The following is a 21784-nucleotide window of genomic DNA, read 5'->3' as shown; positions in this document are numbered from 1 at the left end:
TGCCAGAGTCCGTCCAGCCAGGACCTGCCAGAGTCCGTCCAGCCAGGACCTGCCAGAGTCCGTCCAGCCAGGACCTGCCAGAGTCCGTCCAGCCAGGACCTGCCAGAGTCCGTCCAGCCAGGACCTGCCAGAGTCCGTCCAGCCAGGACCTGCCAGAGTCCGTCCAGCCAGGACCTGCCAGAGTCCGTCCAGCCAGGACCTGCCAGAGTCCGTCCAGCCAGGACCTGCCAGAGTCCGTCCAGCCAGGACCTGCCAGAGTCCCTCAGCCAGGACCTGCCAGAGTCCCTCAGCCAGGACCTGCCAGAGTCCCTCAGCCAGGACCTGCCAGAGTCCCTCAGCCAGGACCTGCCAGAGTCCCTCAGCCGGGAGCTGCCAGAGTCCCTCAGCCGGGACCTGCCAGAGTCTCTCAGCCGGGACCTGCCGCCCCTTATCCCGGTGCTGCCCCTTGTCCCGGTGCTGCCCCTTGTCCCGGTGCTGCCCCTTGTCCCGGTGCTGCCCCTTGTCCCGGTGCTGCCCCTTGTCCCGGTGCTGCCCCTTGTCCCGGTGCTGCCCCTTATCCCGGTGCTGGCCCTTATCCCGGTGCTGGCCCTTATCCCGGTGCTGGCCCTTATCCCGGTGCTGGCCCTTATCCCGGTGCTGCCCCTTATCCCGGTGCTGCCCCTTATCCCGGTGCTGGCCTTTCATTTAGGGGGTTTTAGTTGGAGGGTGGTCATTGGGAGGGGAATACAGAAGCGGGGAGTGACTATGGTGGTGTGGGGACAGCGTCCGGAGCCTGAGCCACCACCGTGGTCAGATGCCCACCCAGACCCTCCCCTGGACTTTGTGCTGGTGCGCCCGGCGTTCGCACCTTGAGGGGGGGGTTCTGTCACGTTCCTGACCTGTTTTCTGTTGTTTTTGTATGTGTGTGATGGTCAGGGCGTGAGTTTTGGGTGGGCAGCCTATGTTTTCTGTTTCTATGTTGGTTTTGGGTTGCCTGGTATGGCTCTTAATTAGAGGCAGGTGTTTTGCGTTTTCCTCTAATTGAGAGTCATATTTAGGTAGGGTGTTCTCACTGTTTGTTTGTGGGTGATTGTCTCCTGTGTCGTCCATGTCTGTACCATACGGGACTGTTTGGCTGTTCGTTCGTTTGATGTAGTCTGTTCCTGTCCGTGAGTTCTACGTGTAGTTATGTAAGTTCATGTTCAGGTTTCGTCTACGTCGTTTTCTTATTTTGTAATTTTCCAAGTGTTTTCGTATTCGTCTTTGTGTTTCAATAAATATCATCATGTCATCATACCTTGCGGCGTATTGGTCCACTGATCCTTCTCTCCTCTCCTCGTCTGAGGAGGAGGAGGACAACAGCCCTTACAGGCATCATAGTTCAAAGGTGCAGTTAAATGAAAAATGGATGCGTGCTGTTCTTGGAAGTATGGTACTGCTTATTTTGTTACACATCAAATCTCCTATGAGAAGTACTGTATCTTTCAAGCTGAGAGCAGACTTGTTTAGAAAAGTATAATTACTTTATTCCATTTACATTACCTCAGTAAGGTAAATATTAAACTGTCTTTGTTCTATCCTAGATGTACTGTCTCTTAAAAACAAGTATTTACACAAGCCTGTTTTTAAATTACAATTTAATGAGGGGTATGTGATTAATTATCCTCTTACCCCAAGACACTTCACATGAGAACTATATTTCAGCTAAAGAATAGTTCCCAGACATCCCCTGCGTACTTCTCAAGCCACACTGCTATGATTTTTCCCCTTTGTGGACACTCTTATGTCTGATAAGGCTAGTCAAGAAGGAGAAGCTCTTGTAACATAGTTTGCACTTGAAGGGCTTCTCCTTGGTGTGAACGGTCTGGTGCCTCTTCACATAATTTGCATCAGCGAAGCGCTTCCCACATGTGGGGCAGGCGTATGGCTTGTCGGCGTCCGTCCTAATACTCAGCCTCCCACATTGTGACCCAATGACACTAGAGGTAGAAGCAGGAGCGACCACCCTCAGGTGGTTAGTCTTTGAGTTCCCTCCTTGACCTCTAGCCATTGTTTGGGTATTGTTGGGATTGTGTGCTGTGTTATAAGCTAGATACCTCTTGTGATGAACACCCATTCTGACCCTTTCTGTATTGGTGGGGTAACCATGAAGTAACTGAGGAAGCCTAGATCCAGGTCCAGACCTTCTATGAACCAAGTCACCAGGCATTATATGAAACCCTGAAGGAGAAGACAGACCTGCTGATAGACTACCACCAGGGTAGTCTCCCACTGCTCTCTGTGAAGGCTGAAGCCCAGGGTGACCTGCTCTGTTCCTCATGGATACTGTGGTGTTTGTATCATAGGAACAGGAGGGTCGATCTCTATCAGCCCCAGGCCCTGTATCATCCCTGCACTGAGACTGTGAAGAGAAGGGTCTGGGCTGCAGACTGGATCCCTGACTGGAGCCTCTGTCTTTTTGATATCCACCAGGACTGAGGTTGTTCAGTCCACCTGTCCACTGGTTTTGTTCTGTGTGGTGGTGGAGTCTCTGTCCCTTGTGGTTCTGTCCTGGTTTCAACCCGGGAAGGAAGAGCGATGGCTCCGGACCCAGGGTTCTGATCCGGGGCCAGTCTCTCCTACAAGCAACACCAGATATCAACTGGTCCTCGTGGACTGCAGACTGTAAACACAAATTGAACAGAAAAGCATAAAGGTTTATATAAGAAACTCTTTGTTGTACATACAGAAACATGACATTATAAAATGGTAACCACAGTCAAACACATCCCTAACACTGATTGAAATACTGTACCTAACAATATGGAGCCATTGGTGTTTATTATAAAAAACAATTCCATATGCGTTGATTCAAGAATTAAGTATGTTTTGGTTCAACTGAGAAGGAAAACTCAGTCCCTGCAATGATCCATAAATAACCAAGTCAGTCAGCACAGACTCAGTTTTGTATTAAATTTCATTAACTTTGAAGAACAGTACTTTTATTGCACAAAATGATACGTGACAAGTAGAATAACTTTTCTCACTATGGTAACACTTAACATTTTCTGTAAATATGGTACCCTCGCAATGATAAAATTAATTTTAGAATACTATGGTAAAGGTTAAACATTACACTCACAGCTTCACCACTTCATGCCAAATAAACATGAATTAAGGCACTATAATTTCCTCATTATAAAACACCAGCATCAACCAACAGGATAAGGTTGTAACTTTTCATTAGTGAAGAATTTTTATAGACATCATCACCATATCATCTACTCTACCTCATCATACTCATTCTTTCCTCAGTTCACCTCATCCAGTTCCCTATACCTCTAAAACCAAACTAATTGACTACAAAGTAACTAGTTCATGTCTCCCGTGTGGACCATTCAGGTGCATCTTTAACTGGTGCTGGTGGGAGAACCTCTTCTCAAACTGGGGGCAGCTGTAGGGTTCCTTCCCTGTGTGGACCCTCTGGTGCCTCTTCAGGCTGGACGATTGGGAGAAACTGCCCTGGCACAGGTGGCAACCAGATGGTTTCTCCCCCGTGTGAATCCTCTGGTGAATCTTCACCTGTTGGGGGAAGCTGAAGGCTTTCCCACAGAACGAACACGGGAACTGCCTCTCTGTGGCGCTGCCACCTTTACGGATTCTGTCTCTACTACTGTTATTTGTCAATGGGCTTGTGTAGCTATTTAATGTTGAGGTACTGACATTGTCTGAGGTCTGGTTTAACATTAGGAGAGTGTGAGGAGAACGAAGGCCAAGAAGTGTCTGTGTTGTCGCAGGGTCCATGTTCCAGTTGCTAGATCCTATAGAAGGCAGGCTGAAGGCAGCACCTGTTAGGGGGTTAACCTGAGATGCCATCAGTCTCTCTGAATCACAACTATAGGAGCAGGATGGAGCGTCGCTAGCAGAGTCTGTGTCTGTTTTCTCCCGCCACATACCGACACCTCCCCGTCCCCGCAGACCAAATCGACACCTCACCCTTGCCTCAGACAATCTGTTGTCATGGATACTAAGTTTGGTCATTGTTTTGTGTTCGACAGTCTGTTTCTGGTTAACAGTGTTGTTCACCAGCCCAGAGTTGAGGACACTGTCCCATCCACTGACCTCCACTCTGTCGTCACTGGTCCTGGCCTGCTCAGTGATGTTGTCCCCTGGAACCTTAGCTGCACCGGTCGGGGTCTGGAAATCCAAGATGGCCGCCCAGTCTCCTCTGTTATTATCCAGCCAATCACCTGAAGGTTACAAAATAGACTTTACAAACATGGCAGAGAACTGTACATATGGAGTTTTATGTTGTTGTCAATTACCTGGTGAAGTTCATACATTGTGTGTTTTAGTATGTAAACATACATTTTACTGATTTCATTTTATGAGTGAAGAAAAAATAATAGCCAGGTGCGTCACTATTCCTATTGAAGATCTATTACTGTATGTAGGCTAAATGTATTTCTATCTTACCTTGCTCCACCATCTTTAGTCCACTCAGCAGGTCAATGCTCTCTGGTCCGTCCTCTATCGTCTCCTCTTTGACCAACAGCAGATCAATCTTCCCATCCTCCATGTCTACTGACTGTAAGAGATACAGAGTGAGAGGATGTTGGATCAAGAAATCTGATATGAGCACCCAGCTATGGAGCATCTTCTGATTGGGCAATGAGGGATTGATGTGATACTATGCAAACGTGTTAGTTGAATTGATTACTTGACACTATTGGTTTGATAATTGAAAGGCATGGTCCCACACTTAAGACAAAATTAATCAAGACCTGGGCCCTTATCAATAAACAGTCTCAGCGTGGGAGAATTGATCGAGGATCAGGTCCCCGCTTGTCTATATAATATTAGTCATTATGATCTAAAAGGCAAAACTGATCCTAGATCAGCAATCCTACTCTGAAAGGCTTTGTGGATACGGGCACTGACCTAATAACATTCAGACTGTAGTTTACAGTGGGCTTACCTCTGTGAGACTGTGTGTTGTCCTATGCTGCTCAGCTGGGCGTTCAGGAGGAGGTGTAGTCTGGTTGTCTTCCATGACAATGGTCCCCTCAGGGTTTTCCAGACCCTCATCACATCCCTCCTCCTTCACCAGCAGCACCTCTGGACCCTCATCCTGGAAGAGACAGCTTATACAGATTACATACATACACTCCCTCAGGTATGTACATATACACACAGATAAAACACGCTTTCAATATGGAGTGTTTACCCATCCCCACTATGTTTGAGTCCTATACTGTAGTTACAGAATGACTTCATGGGAGACATACAGTGCCAGTCAAAAGTTTGGACATACCTACTCATTCAAGGGTTTTTCTTTATTTTTACTATTTTCTACATTGCAGAATAATAGTGAAGACATCAACTATAAAATAACACATCAAATCATGTAGTAACCAAAAGTGTTCAACAAATCTAAATATATTTTATATTTGAGATTCTTCAAAGTAGCCACCCTTTGCCTTGACAGCTTTGCACACTCTTGGCATTCTCACAAGCAGCTTCATGAGGTAGTCACCTGGAATCCATTTCAATTAACAGGTGTGCCTTGTTAAGTTATTTTGTGCAATTTCTTTCCTTCTTAATGCGTTTGAGCCAATCAGTTGTGTTGTGACAAGGTAGGGGGGAATACAGAAGATAGCCCTATTTGGTAAAAGACCAAGTCCAAGAACAGCTCAAATAAGCAAAGAGAAATGACAGTCCACATTACTTTAAGACATGAAGGTCAGTCAATCTGGAACATTTCAAGAACTTTGAACGTTTCTTCAAGTGCAGTCGCAAAAACCAATCGAGCTATGATGAAATTGGCTCTCGTGAGGACCGCCACAGGAAAGTAAGACCCAGAGTTACCTCTGCTACAGAGGATAAGTTCATTAGAGTTACCAGCCTCAGAAATTGCAGCCCAAATAAATGCTTCAGAGTTCAAGTAACAGACACATCAACATCAACTGTTCAGAGGAGACGTCATGAATCAGGCCTTCATGGTCAAATTGCCACTACAAGAAACAACTACTAAAGGACATGAATAAGAAGATTTGCTTGGGCCAAGAAACACAAGCAATGGACATTAGACAAGTGGAAATCTGTCCTTTGGTCTGATGAGTCCAAATTTGAGCTCTTTGGTTCCAACCGCTGTATCTTTGTGAGACGGAGAGTAGGTGGACGGATGATATCCACATGTGAGGTTCCCACTGTGAAGCATGGAGGAGGTGTGATGGTGCTTTGCTGTTGACACTAAGTGATTTATGTAGAATTCAAGGCACACTTAATCAGCATGGCTACCACAGCATTCTGCAGCGATACCCATCCCATCGGGTTTGGGCTTAGTAGGACTATCATTTGTTTTTCAACAGGACAATGACCGAACACACCTCCAGGCTGTGTAAGGGCTATTTGACCAAGGAGAGTGATGAAGTGCTGCATCAGATGATCTGGCCTCCACAATCACCCAACCTCAACCCAATTCAGATGGTTTGGTATAAGTAGGACCACAGAGTGAAGGAAAAGCAGCCAACAAGTGCTCAGCATATGTGGAAACTCATTCAAGATCGTTGGAAAATCATTCAGGTGAAGCTGGTTGAGAGAATGCCAAGAGTGTGCAAAGCTGTCAAGGCAAAGGGTGGCTACTTTGAAGAATCTAAAATATATTTTGATTTATTTAACACTCTTGGTTACTATATGATTCCATGTGTTTTATTTCATAGTTTGTCGTCTTCACTATTATTCTACAATGTAGAAAATAGTAAAAAATTGGGAAAACCCTTGAATGAGTGGGTGTCAAGTTGACTGGTACTGTAAATATGACGTTGTTGGTCAAGTCATCAGACAAACCTGACTAAACTATTTTAACATGTACAGTAGGTGTTTGTTAGTGTGTGGGTCTAGAGTCAATGAAAGTCTTAGAATAAAAAGTTACATTTTTTGTTTATTAAACAAACAAGTGTTAAATACACCATATGAAAACCACACAACCACACAACTAAATCAGCATGAACATGATAACATTCTCACTAATTTTCTTGGGAAGGTTTGAACATCATATTGCCTACACAGCACAAATAATATGAAATACTTTTTAGGCTTAAATATGACAATCTGTGGATCTTTTCTGCTGACAACATTTAAAAATTTTAAAAATGCCATTTGATCTAAAAGTCAGAAGATTGTATGGAACGGTTACTTTCTATGCTATAGAGTAGAATGGTTTTTCTGCTGGTGTATCCTGAGGTATCTCCTCTCTGAGAACCTCTTCCCACAGTGCGTACAGGCGAACGGCCTCTCTCCCGTGTGGACTTTCAGGTGCATCTTCAGATGGTCCTGGCGGGAGAACCTCTTCTCACACTGGGTACAGCTGTAGGGTTTCTCCCCTGTGTGGACCCTCTGGTGCCTCTCCACCTTCTGGAGGCAGCTGAAGCCTTTGTTACAGAACATGCAGAGGAACCGTTTCTCTTTACTATTGCCTGATGTGGCTCCCCCTCCCTGAGCCGGGACTCTAGCCCTGTCGTTTGAGTTCAATACCTGATCGAAAAGGACGTGGCTGTGTGAATCGGAAGGCCCCATCGATGTGGACACTGGGTCTAGATCCCCGAACAGGTGTAAAGGGGAGTGGGTGGTGACATTTAGATCAGTCTCTAAGCTTTCCCTATAATCTAAGAAATCTCTGCCCCGTGAGTGTCCGTCTCCAAGGTGACTATCTGCATTCCATGTGGGAGGAGCTTCGCCCTCCACTTTCACAGTCACTTCATCTACCACTATAACCTCCCCTTCCTTATCTAGGCGCCCTTCAGAGTATACACTACTATTGTACTGGTTCCAGTCCCGTCTAGACAGATTAGTCTGTGTCTCTAATCCCAAGGGCATGTTGCCACGGTCCATTTCTGTAGTGTAAGAATAAGACGGATCATCACCGCCAGTGTCTAACACATCACTATCACCACGGGAATGAACCATCCTCTGACTATGGTGAAATACTGGTAAATACTCTGAGCCGGGAGCAGGAGGACAGCCCAGTCTCTCTGGGTCTGATCTGTGGTCAGATCCTGTGTTTAAGAGCCTGTGTGTTACAGTTAAAGTCTTGGTCTCTGACTTGAGGACGGCGTTCTGCGTTCCACTGACCTCCGTGATGCTGCATCTGATCCTGGGCTGCGCTGGGACGGTGGTGGGGTCCTCCGTGTCTACAGGGGGTGCTCCAGCTACTCCAGTCTGGATGTCTCTGCTGTGCCATGGGTCCTCCTCACCTTCAGACCTCTCCTGCTTGACCCCAGGACCTGCAGCCTCTGCATCTGCAGACTGACACAAGGATATCAATGTTGTAGGGAAGTTTCATAAGCTCCCCTATGGGAGATAAATGAGGATGTACATGTAAGCAAGTGAATAGCTGAGGGGAGCCTTTCTGAAATAAATGGGCCACATTTGATTTCCAAAGTAATTGTAATTTGTAATGAAACACTTTTACACTAACCTCGATCACAATAACGTGCTGGTTTGAGGTTCCACCACCCTCATCAACAGTGATTGGTTGGTCATCTCTCCATGTATTGTGTCCCGCTGGCTTCACAAAGCTCCTTTGGCCTCCAGTGGGATGTCCTTCACCTGAGCGTGATTGGGGTGAAAGAGGTGGTTAGGTTAGCTACTGTCAATGCTATACTGTACACTATTAACAATGTCTACAATTGGCAGGGATGTAAGGTAACACTTCTCATAACTTCCTGGAAAACCATTTATTGTATTGATCAATGTATTATGCATCATTGTTTTTGAGTAAATAGTCAATGCAGTAAATCAATGTTTAGAATATGATAGTCTCCTTGCGCAAGATTGCTAAGTAATCAGGTGAGTTATTGCATACAGTCCAAAAATTGACCAAGAACCAATTATGGGTAACATTTTAACAGAGGGTAACAGGCACTGGGCTATTTATAATCCGCGACAGGCCACGCAGCAAAACGTACCTCTTGCCATTCCTCTGTATCGGTCAAGGATCTTGACACTACTGGGACGACTGGCGAGGACGCGCTCTCGCATTGTCCTCTCAGCGCGCTCCCGTGCCACCTTCAGTTCTAGTAGTTTCCTCCGCAATGCCCTGTTTTCTTTCCGGCTTTGAGTTATTTCCAAACGAAACACTGCATAGTCGTCGTCCACGAGTTTACAGATCTCTGCCACGGCTGCATTCGCTAGCACCTCCATAATGGAGGCTATTTGAGTGTGAAAAACCATACAGTTAGCCATTGTTAGCAGCTTAGCTAGCGTTACCTAGATAACATATATCAACCAAGTTCTGTCTCTAGAGCGAATTAAACACCACATGGGGTAATTATTCGATGCTGTGCAGTTAAATGAGTCATATTATGAGTTACAGGTTGTTAATAAACGTCTAAATAACAACAAAAACGCTAACGTGGAAATTGTTTCTTGGTCACTGTTCACTTCCCTTTCTTCTTCGTATGCGTTTCCGGTAGGCTAGAAGATGTGTGGCGTAACCTATTGCTGCTGCCTTTTACAGATCGGAGTGTGAATTGCACATTTTGTCACAAAAATGGGAGGGGGGCACAGCAATTGCTCCATCCAACCCTACACATACACTGAGTGTACAAAACATTAGGAACACCTTCCTAATATTGAGTTGCATCCCCTTGTGCCCTCAAAACATCCCCAATTAGTTGGGTATGGACTACAAGGGTTTGAAAGCATTCCACAGGCATCCTGGCCCATGTTGATTCCAATGCTTCCAACATTTGTGTCAAGTTGCCTGGATGTCGTTTGGATGGTGGACCATTCTTGATTCCCATGGTTAACTGTTGAGCGTGAAAAACCCAGCAGTGTTCTTGACAAACTCAAACCGGTGTGCCTGGCACCTACTACCATACCCTGTTCAAAGACACATATTTTGTGTTGCCCATTCACCATCTGAATGGCACACAAAAATGTCTCAAGTCTTAAAAATCCTTCTTTAACCTGTCTCCTCCCCTCCATCTACACTGATTGTGGATTTAACAGGTGACATTATTAAGGGATAATAGCTTTCATCTGGTCAGTCATGTCATGGAAAAAGCAATGTCCTAATGTTTAGCACACAGTGTATATACAGTTGAAGTCAGAAGTTTACATACACTTATGGAGTCATTAAAACTCATTTTCAACTACTCCACAAATTCCTTGATAACAAACTATAGTTTGGGCAAGTAATTTTTCCAACAATTGTTTACAGACAGATTGTTTCACTTATAATTCACTGTATCACAATTCCAGTGGGTCAGAAGTTTACATACACTAAGTTGACTGTGCCCTTAATTTTCTGGAATTTTCCAAGCTGTTTATGTAATGGCTTTAGAAGCATCTGATAGGCTAATAGACATAATTTCAGTCAATTGGAGGTGTACATGTGGATGTATTTCAAGGCCTACCTTCAAACGCAGTGCCTCTTTGCTTGACATTATGGGAAAATCAAAAGAAATCAGCCAAGACCTCAGAAAAAAAGTTGTAGACCTCCACAAGTCTGGTTCATCATTGGTAGCAATTTCCAAATGCCTGAAGGTACCACGTTCATCTGTACAAACAATAGTACGCAAGTATAAACACCATGGAACCATGCAGACCCTCAGCCATCGCTCAGGAAGAAGACGCGTTCTGTCTCCTAGAGATGAATGTACTTTGGTGCAAAAAGTGAAAATCAATCCCAGAACAATAGCAAAGGACCTTGTGAAGATGCTGGAGGAAACCGGTACAAAAGTATCTATATCCACAGTAAAACAAGTCCTATATTGACATATCTTGAAAGGCCGCTCAGCAAGGAAGAAGCCACTGCTCCAAAACCGCCATAAAAGAGCCAGACTACGGTTTGCAACTGCACATGGGGACAAAGATCGTACTTTTTGAAGAAATGTCCTCTCGTCTGATGAAACAAAAATAGAACTGTTTGGCCATAATGAACATCGTTATGTTTGGAGGAAAAAGGGGGAGGCTTGTAAGCCGAAGAACACCATCCCAAGCGTGAAGCACGGGGGTGGCAGCATCATGTTGTGGGTGTGCTTTGCTGCAAGAGGGACTGCTGCACTTCACAAAATAGATGGCATCATGAGGCAGGACAATTATGTGGATATATTGAAGCAACATCTCAAGACATCAGGCAGGAAGTTAAAGCTTGGTCGCAAATGATTCTTCCAAATGGAGAATGACCCCAAGCATACTTCCAAAGTTGTGGCAAAATGGCTTAAGGACAACAAAATCAAGGTATTGGAGTGGCCATCACAAAGCCCTGACCTCAATCCTATAGAACATTTGTGGGCAGAACTGAAAAAGCGTGTGCGAGCCAGGAGGCCTTCAAACCTGACTCAGTTACACCAGCTCTGTCAGGAGGAATGGGCCAAAATTCACCCAACTTATTGTGGGAAGCTTGTGGAAGGCTACCCGAAACGTTTGACCCAAGTTAAACAATTTAAAGGCAATGCTATCAAATACTAATTGAGTGTATGTAAACTTCTGACCAACTGGGAATGTGATGAAAGAAATAAAAGCTGAAATAAATTATTCTCTCTACTATTATTGACATTTCATATTCTTAAAATAAAGTGGTGATCATAACTGACCTAAGACAGGGAATTTTTACTAGGATTAAATGTCAGGAATTGTGAAAAATGGAGTTTAAATGTATTTGGCTAATGTGTATGTAAACTTCCGACTTAAACTGTACCACTATACCCCAAAACCCCACCACCCCTATCCCACTACTTTAACCCTACCAGATCCTACTCCAGGCCAACAGCCTTGGAGGATGGAACCCCTGTCGCCTTCTCTTAAACGCCCTGTAGATGTTCTGCACTAAAATCTCTTACACCTGCTGCCACTACCACATCTATTTTCTGGGATTTACATTCCATCAATGCAGTACAATTAATAACCATAGCACCCTAACATACTAATACTCAGCCTCTTTTTTCAATGTGTCAATCACTCTTGAGTCATCTGGGACCCACGAGCTAAGCCCAAGGGACTACTAGGGGGGCACTTGAACATTCGTAGTGTCATTCCAAAAAGTGATCAAATTCAACATCTAGTCACAGACTCCAACCTTGACTTCCTCTGCCTCTCAGAGACATGGCTCCATAAAAACTCTCCATATGCTGCTTTGATTGTGCCTGGCTACAATGTTTTCAGGAGAGACATGATTGAAGGAAGAGGAGGGTGTGTGATGATTTACATTAAAGAACATATCCGATGTAAACAAATTGAGTGGTCATGTGATAATGAACTAGAATGTATTGGCCTGAACGTTACACTGTCTCCCCAAATGTCTTTTACCCTTATTGGAATGTATAGGCCACCTTCCACCAAAAGTGTGTTTTTTGATCAGTTTAATAACATGCTTAGGGAATGTGATTTTGGGAAAGAGGTCATCTTAATGGGAGATTTTAATATTAATTATGAAGACAAGTCTTGTAGGAAAACCCTCAAACGGATCACTAATACCTTTGACCTTACACCGCTAGTTAAAGGGCCAACCAGGGTGACTTGTTGCTCTAAAACACAGATTGATTTGGTGTTCAGTAATAAACCAGAGATAGTGACTAAATCATTCAATATGGTTACTGAGCTATCTGATCATAATCTGACACTTATAGCCAGAAAGCTGTCTAAGAGCAGGTTTAACCTCTCTACTGTTAGAAAGCCGGATCAACTAAGAATACCTAAGAGTGAATTAAACTATTTTAAAAACACAATTAAGGGAATTAACTGGAATGATCTCTTGTCCTATACAGACGTGGAAGCTGATAGTCAGGTTTTTCTATCCGCAATCCAGACTACAATAAATGGTTTCCTTAAGAAAATCAAATCCAAACCTGGCCAAAAGAGCACTCTTCCTTGGCTAAATGGAGAAATCCATAATTGGTGAAGCAAAGGGAAATTCTAAATTGATCTGGGAGAATCTAAAAAAGTTAACAGGGAAATACCATAGTAACACTGCAAAAGACTAGAAATCATGGTGAATAACAATCTAACACAGGATGCAGTCGAAATAGCAATAGCCTTCAATTCCTACTTTATTGACGCTGTCAGGGTACTGACACAGAACCCCTCCACTGGTTTCTTGGGCTCAGTGCTAGTAAATGACACTCAACCTGTCTTCATCATAAGGGAGGTTTCTGAGTCAAAGGTGAACAAGGTGATTAGCTCACTAAAGAACTCTAAAGCCAAAGATGTGTTTGGGCTGGACTCTACCTTTCTTAAAAACTACAAAGAGTCACTCATTGGCCCCATTACTAAGGTCACCAACACATCTATTGGTCTCGGGGTGTCTCCAAAAGTATGGAAGTCGGCCATAATAACGGCCATCTTTAAATCGGGCAACCCTGCTTACGTGAGTAACTACAGGCCCATTAGTATACTACCTGTGGTGTCAAAGGTTGTTGAAAAGTGTGTAGCAGAACAACTGATTGCCCACCAAAACAACAGCCCCTTCACAGTACACTCCATGCAGTTTGGCTTCAGAGCGAAACACTCCACAGAAACGGCCAACTGCTTTCTAATTGGAAAATGTGAAGTCCAAGATGGACAATGGGGGCGTTGTTGGGGCTGTGTTTCTGGACCTAAGGAAGGCTTTTGATACTGTTAACCATGAGATTCTCATCACAAAATTGTCCAAGTTCAACTTTTCCCCCGATGCCTTGAGACGGATGAAATCATACCTTGAAGGCAGAACTCAGTGTGTCAGAGTGAGCAATGAGCTGTCGCCCACCCTTAGCTATGATGTGGGCGTGCCCCAAGGGTCAATACTGGGGCCCCTCCTGTTCAGCCTGTACATTAATGATCTGCCTTCTGTCTATACTGGGTCTGGAGTTCAAATGTATGCAGATGATACAGTGATATATATGTGCATGCAAAGAGCAAACAACAAGCTGCACAAGAACTCACTACTGTAATGGTCCAGGTTACAAAGTGGCTTAGTGACTTGTGTTTGCATCTCAATGTGAAAAAAACTGTTTGCATGTTCTTCAAAAAGAGGGCAACAGATGCTACTGAGCCAGATGTCTATGTGTCAGGGGAGAAGCTCCAGGTGGTATCTGATTTTAAGTACCTTGGCATCATACTTGATTCCAACTTCTCTTTTAAAAAGTATGTGAAAAAGGTAATTCAGATAACCAAATTCAACCTAGCTAATTTACGATTTATACGAAATTGTTTGACTACAGAGGTAACAAACTGTACTTAAAATCTATGATACTCCCCTACTTAAAATACTACTTAACTAGTTTGGCCCAAGCTTGCTTTACAACATTAAAACCCATTCAGTCTGTCTGCAAACAGTCTCTCAAAATGCTTGATAGGAATGCCCTGCCATTAGACACACACAACTGTGATTAATGTGCACTATCCCTGTAAAATAAAATTAACTCAACCTGCAATCCACTTTACTGACCTGACATTGTTCCACGTAATGGAAACAGATTATAATGTTAGAATACATTACCTTCCTGCTCAAATTCACTGGTGTTACCTAAACAATCAAACCAAGAATCAATAACCAGAAACTATCACAAAACTTTTTACCATTCAACTATTCAGACCTGAATCCCTTACCGCCAAATATATAGCCCAGCGAGCACAATTAGCTCACCTATTCTTACCAGTAGGCGAAAATATAACCCCTACTCAAACAACGTTCTGCCTTACCTCTATCGTAAGATTTTAGAAAAAAAATCAACTTCCTCTTCTCTTTCGGCTTCACACTTATGAAATGTCCAAGACTTAAAAGTAACATGTAATTCGGAAAATTTATAACCTACATCAGTCAATCCATAAGAATAAAAAAACACATTTCGGTGGGCACAACTCTATCGCAATTATCTCGCCGCTATTATTTAGAATTCATTAGATTTAGGTAACTGTCTCTTCTATGATTCAGTAATTTAAATACGATTCCATTCTCAATACGTTATTCCAGCAGACCATTTAGGCAACAGACAACGTACTACTTCGAAATCGCCTCGCTATTATTTAGAATGAATTAGTCTTTCAATCAATCTAGGATCAGCGTGCCGCTAGCGGCACACCCCCCCCCCCCACTGAAAAACCAGTGCCGCGAAATTCAAAAAATATATATTTTTAAAATATTTAACTTTCACACATTAAAGTCCAATACAGCTAATGAAAGACACAGATCTTGTGAATCCAGTCAACATGTCCGATTTTTAAAATGTTTTACAGGGAAGACACAATATGTAAAGATGTACATCTATTACCTAAAAACACATTAGCATAATCCACCATCTTTTATTTGTCCACCAACACCAGTAGCCATCACCAATTCGGCTAAACTAAGATATTTATAGCCCCTAACCAACAAAAAAACTCATTAGATGACAGTCTGATAACATATTTATGGTATGGGATAGGTTTTGTTAGAAAAAAGTGCATATTTCAGGTAGATGGCATAGGTTACAATTGCACCCACCGTCACAAATGGAATAGAAAAACTACTTAGAGCAACGTGTTTACCTACTTACTAATCATCAAACATTTCGTAAAAATACACAGCATACACGAATCGAAAGACACAGATCCTGTGAATACAGACAATATTTCAGATTTTCTAAGTGTCTTACAGCGAAAACACAATAAATCGTTATATTAGCATAGCACATAGCACATAGCAGCCCAGCATTGATTCTAGCCAAAGTGAGCGATAAAAGTCAACATCGCCAAAAGATATTAATTTTTTCACTAACCTTCTCAGAATTCTTCCGATGACACTCCTGTAACATCATATTACACAATCCATATAGAGTTTGATCGCAAATGTTTATATTTAGCCACCAAAATCATGGTTAGACAATGTGAAATGTAGACAAGCTGGTCAGAAAATGTCCTTGCGCCACTTAGACAGTGATCTACTCTTATACATAAATACTCATAAACGTGACTAAAAAATATAGGGTGGACAGGGATTGATAGACAATTTAATTCTTAATACAATTGCGGAATTACATTTTTTAATTTATCCTTACTTTTCAATACAGTTTGCGCCAAGCGAAGCTACGTCAAAAAACATGGCGTCCTAAGCCACTAAAATGTTTCGACAGAAACACGATTTATCATAATAAAAATGTCCTACCTTGAGCTGTTCTTCCATCAGTATCTTGGGCAAAGGATCCTTTCTTGGGAGTAATCGTCTTTTGGTGGAAAGCTGTCCTCTTGCCATGTGGAAATGCCAACTGCGTTCGGGATGAACTGAAAAGCGTGCCCGGCTATTCACATCGTTTCAAAAATAAATGTCCCAAAATCGCACTAAACGGATATAAATTGCTATAAAACGCTTTAAATTAACTACCTTATGATGTTTTTAACTCCATAACGAGTGAAAAGATGACCGGAGAAATATAACAGGCTAAACTAACGCTTGGAACAGGAGCGGGTCGCGCATTACGCACCAAGAAAAGACTTGCTAGCTACAGGGTTTTTTCATTTGTAGTGCCTGTGAACGCGCAATCGACCCCATTGGAATCGTCATCACGTAAAGGCATCCAGGGGAAGACGTAAGAAGTGTCCGTATAGTCATAGCAATAACAGTGCCCTTTTAACTGACTTCAGAACAGTGGCCAACATTTCTCAAATCTGACTCCATGTCAGGGAAATTGCTGTAGAATGGGCTCTGTTCCACTTAGAGACAAAATTTCAACTCCTATAGAAACTATAGACTGTTTTCTATCCAATAATAATAATAATATGCATATTGTACGATCAAGGATTTTGTGGGAAGCCGTTTCAAAAATTACCCAATTAGCATAAATAGTCTAAACAGCGCCCCCATCCCCAACAGGCTAAACAAGCTTTTAAAACGTTCAGTTTATATCTTAAACAAACACTAACAACCATACCTTTCCAGGCAAAACATATCAATAGTTGAATTACAATCAGAAACCCAGATTTTAGTCAATGTGTGGTAGGTGAAAATTATACCCCTGGACCACCAAAGCTATTGAACTGATGAAGACTCCTCGCCAATAACCCTATTTATAATTGTCTGTAGTCGTAAAATCAGGCACGTACTACCGAGACAATTCCCAGAAAATAGCCCTAATTTAAAGGTCCAAGCATTTCTCCGGCGATGATTCTCGTTGTCTCTGCCTCTCTCTTTCTCTCTGTATGTCCCCTTATCTTCTCTTTTCCTTTCCTCTCTTGACTTTTTTCACTCTCTCTATCTCCTACTCAGAATTTAGGAATAATTACTATTGTGACTTTTGATAAGTTATTAGGTCTCACACACACATAATTTTTCCCCTGCTGATATCCTTCTTGTAACTTTCTCTCACCCTTTCTCTACACTTACCTTCTTACCTTCTTTTCCGGGCTTCAGACAGCCAGGTTTCTAACCCTCAACCTGCTGTTTCCCTTGACTATCTACACATGTCTTATGTATCTACTTTATCATTAATTCTAATTTTTCTACATCTAGACGTCTCTCAAATTCATACTTCTTTATCCATTTTGGGCATTAGATTTACCTCTCATCCCCGGTTAATTCCGGGACCTCCTTTGAGGATTTACTACCCATGTTATTCAATTACCTTTCCTTGTTATTCTGCTTCTTCTCACGATCTACAGTATATCACAAAAGTGAGTACACCCCTCACATTTTTGTAAATATTTGAGTATATCTTTTCATGTGACAACACTGAAGAAATGACACTTTGCTAACAATGTAAAGTAGTGAGTGTACAGCTTGTATAACAGTGTAAATTTGCTGTCCCCTCAAAATAACTCAACACACAGCCATTAATGTCTAATCCGCTGGTAACAAAAGTGAGTACACCCCTAACTGAAAATGTCCAAATTGGGCCCAATTATCCATTTTCCCTCCCCGGTGTCATGTGACTCATTAGTGTTACAAGGTCTCAGGTGTGAATGGGGAGCAGGTGTGTTACATTTGGTGTCATCGCTCTCACACTCCCTCATACTGACTGGTCACTGGAAGTTCAACATGGCACCTCATGGCAAAGAACTCTCTGAGGATCTGAAAAAAATAATTGTTGCTCTAGGCTATAAGGCCTGGGCTATAAGAAGATTGGCAAGACCCTGAAACTGAGCTGCAGCACGGTGGCCAAGACCATACAGCGGTTTAACTGGACAGGTTCCACTCAGAACAGGCCTCGCCATGGTCGACCAAAGAAGTTGAGTGCACGTGCTCAGGGTCATATCCAGAGGTTGTCTTTGGGAAGTAGACATATGAGTGCTGCCAGTATTGATGCAGAGGTTGAAGGGGTGGGGGGGTCAGCCTGTCAGTGCTCAAACCATACGCCGTACACTGCATCAAATTGGTCTGCATGGCTGTCGTCCCAGAAGGAAGCCTCTTCTAAAGATGATGCACAAGAAAGCCCGCAAACAGTTTGCTGAAGACAAGCACACTTAGGACATGGATTACTGGAATCATGTCCTGTGGTCTGATGAGACCAATATAAACTTATTTGGTTCAGATGGTGTCAAGCGTGTGTGGCGGCAACCAGGTGAGGAGTACAAAGACAAGTGTGTCTTGCCTACAGTCAAGCATGGTGGTGGGAGTGTCATGGTCTGGGGCTGCATGAGTGCTGCCGGCACTGGGGAGCTACAGTTCATTGAGGGAACCATGAATGCCAACATGTACAGTGACATACTGAAGCAGAGCATGATCCTCTCCCTTCGGAGACTGGGCCGCAGGGCAGTATTCCAACATGATAACGACCCCAAACACACCTCCAAGACGACCCTTGCCTTGCTAAAGAAGCTGAGGGTAAAGGTGATGGACTGGCCAAGCATGTCTCCAGACCTAAACCCTATTGAGCATCTGTGGGGCATCCTCAAACAGAAGGTGGAGGAGTGTACGGTCTCTAACATCCACCAGCTCCGTGATGTCGTCATGGAGGAGTGGAAGAGGACTCCAGTGGCAACCTGTGAAGCTCAGGTGAACTCCATGCCCAAGAAGGTTAACTTCTGGCTGCAAGGGAAAGTGTTGAGTAGCCAGTGAAATCGTGCCCATTTCAAACGGCCTCCTACTCAATTCTTGCTCGTACAATATGGATATTATTATTAATATTGGATAGAAAACACTCTCTAGTTTCTAAAACCGTTGGAATTATTTCTCTGAGTGAAACAGAATTCCTTTGACAGCACTTTCCCTGACCAGGAAGTGAAATGTCAGAAATATGTGTTCTGTTCAACTTGATGCCTATATATGGTCATGACACGTAGGAGTCTACTTACACTCCATACGCCTTCCTCTTGGTCTCAAGAGGATGTGAGAGAAGACATTTTGTGTTCATCTTGGTCAGGGGTGGAATAAAAGCTATTTCTTTGACGTGACCGTCCACTTCCGGTTCTCTGAAACGCGCGACAAGGAAGTGCCATTGCCTTCTGTTTTGCTGCCGTAATAGACGAAAACTATCCCCGGCTCTGAATTTTTTTGATACATGTGAACATATCATCGTAATGTATGTTTTTTCAATATAGTTTAATCAGATTATTGAAATTTTTTCGGGAGTTTTGCCGTGTTCCGTCCTCTGACTGTGTTTACGTCGGAGAGATTTGTGCCACTCGGCTAGTGCCAATGCTAAGTGAAGAGGGAAATTTGCCATTCTGAATCCAAACAACGACTCATCTGGACAGAGGACACCTTGTTCAACATTCTGATGAAAGATCAGCAAAAGTAAGAGCCAATTTATGATGTTATTTCATATATCTGTCGTGCATGTTGACTGGTCGTGGGCGCCCAAGTTTTTCTGTCTATTGCTGCTATGCTAATATCACGCTACATTTTGTTTGCGCTGTAAAACATTTAATAAATCGGAAATATTGTCTAGAATCACAAGATGCCTGTCTTTCAATTGCTGTACACTATGTATTTTTCAGAAATGTTTTATGATGAGTAATTAGGTATTTGACGTTGGTGTCTGTAAATATTATGGCTGCTTTCGGTGCAATTTCTGATTGTAGCTGAAATGTAAACTATGAATTATACCTGAAATATGCAAAATTTTTGAAAAAAACATATGCTATACAATAAATATGTTATCAGATTGTCATCTGATGAGGTTGTTTCTTGGTTAGTGGCTATTTTTATCTTTATTTGGCCTAATTTGTGATAGCTACTGATGGAGTAAAAAACTGATGGAGTAAGAAAAGTGGTGTCTTTTGCTAACGTGGTTAGCTAATAGATTTACATATTGTGTCTTCCCTGTAAAACATTTTAAAAATCGGACATGTTGGCTTGATTCACAAGATGTGCACCTTTCATCTGGTGTCTTGGACTTGTTAATGTGTGAAAGTTAAATATTTAAAAAAAATATTTTTTGAATTTCGCGCCCTGCACTTTGAGCTGGATGTTGTTATAAGTGTACCGGTGTCGGGCTGCACCCCTAACAGGTTTTAAGGCAGTGCTGGAAAATGATGGTGGCCACACAAAATATTGACACAGGGCCCAATTTGGACATTTTCACTTAGGGGTGTACTTACTCACTTTTGTTGCCAGCGGATTAGACATTAATGGCTGTGTGTTGAGTTATTTTGAGGGGACAGCAAATTTACACTGTTATACAAGCTGTACACTTACTACTTTACATTGTTAGCAAAGTGTCATTTCTTCAGTGTTGTCACATGAAAAGATATACTCAAATATTTACAAAAATGTGAGGGGCGTACTCACTTTTGTGATATACTGTATGTGTATGTGCTTTTAAAACTCTGATCTCTTCTCACAATCTATGTGTCTCGCAATTGATGTGTATGTCACTACTCCCTATGTGTGTGCTCCCACTCTATGCTCACAATCTATGTGTATCTCTTAACCTATGTGTGCATTTCCTTTCTTGAAACTTTATCTATAGAGGTGTTTTTTCCAGGGGTCGTAAGGCCCTAGTTAGCAGCCTATTTTTCTCTTGTTCCTTGTGACTTTTGACTCGTTAATATCTCGTATCTCACCCCGCTATTTTAGGCTTCACTTTTCCTTTCTTCCTTTTTGGACTTTATTTCAGTATTGTCTTTTGAATCGGATCTATGGTTAATTCACTCTTGTTAATTGACCACTTGAGTTATTTTGTTCGCATAGAATTACCGTCCTATCTCTATTTCATATCCTCTCCTCTCCTCAATTTAGGACTTTATTTAGCTATGTCTTTTGAATCGGATCTATGGGTAATTTACCACATGTTAATTAACCATTTAAGTTATCCTATTTGCACAAAATCACCGTCCTCTCACAGCACCTATTTTATATCCCTTGTTAATAACCTCTCTGCCTTTTCTCACAGACCTCAATTATTAAGCTAGTTTTATTTATGGTCGTGCACATGTACCTCAGGTCTTCGCGGACCTGATTGATTTCGTTAATACACAAAGTATTAAACCGTCACGGTGAATCTGTTTAGAATACCTAAGTTCCTATCCTTGATTAATTCTATGTGTTTAGAATTTCAAGTCCAAGATGTCTTAAAATATTCCCCCAAATTCGTGAATAAAGATTTACTGACCTTGTCTTGTAGACTGGGAAAAGCAATGTCGGTAGGATTCCGTCACTGTCTCTGTCACCCTTATATATATACCGGCCTGTTATGGAACCCCACTGTCAGGGGACAGGTCTTTAATTTACGGGTCAAAGACCCGCCCGTGCACGGTTTTCTGCGTGTTACCTTCGGATGACAGGGACAGGTATTGGAATCCGTCTCGAAGGACCAAATTGTTATGAGAATTTTGTTATCAATGTTCATAAACTTCAATTAATCTACCCAGTCTGCAACCCAGAGTTTGTAAGATTCTGGTTGAATGAAACAGATAAGAGTCCCAGCAC

General features: G+C 42.7%; 1 protein-coding gene across 1 annotated transcript; it reads right to left on the bottom strand.

Moving 5' to 3' along the window:
- Positions 1 to 599: 599 nt before the first annotated feature.
- On the bottom strand, positions 600 to 9940 carry LOC129841436 (uncharacterized). Its single transcript, XM_055909699.1, has 7 exons — positions 8928 to 9940; positions 8438 to 8568; positions 8092 to 8265; positions 4937 to 5089; positions 4435 to 4546; positions 4081 to 4208; positions 600 to 2641 (listed from the first exon to the last, which is right to left on the bottom strand). Exons 1-7 carry the CDS (start codon positions 9202 to 9204, stop codon positions 1733 to 1735), a joined length of 1884 nt encoding a protein of 627 aa, XP_055765674.1. The 5' UTR covers positions 9205 to 9940; the 3' UTR covers positions 600 to 1732.
- Positions 9941 to 21784: the final 11844 nt, after the last annotated feature.

The sequence above is a fragment of the Salvelinus fontinalis genome, chromosome 42 (assembly GCF_029448725.1).
Source record: "Salvelinus fontinalis isolate EN_2023a chromosome 42, ASM2944872v1, whole genome shotgun sequence".
In the NCBI taxonomy this organism is placed as follows: Eukaryota; Metazoa; Chordata; class Actinopteri; order Salmoniformes; family Salmonidae; genus Salvelinus; species Salvelinus fontinalis.
Note: the sequence above shows the minus strand (reverse complement) of the source record. Positions and strands in the feature narration are given on the sequence as shown.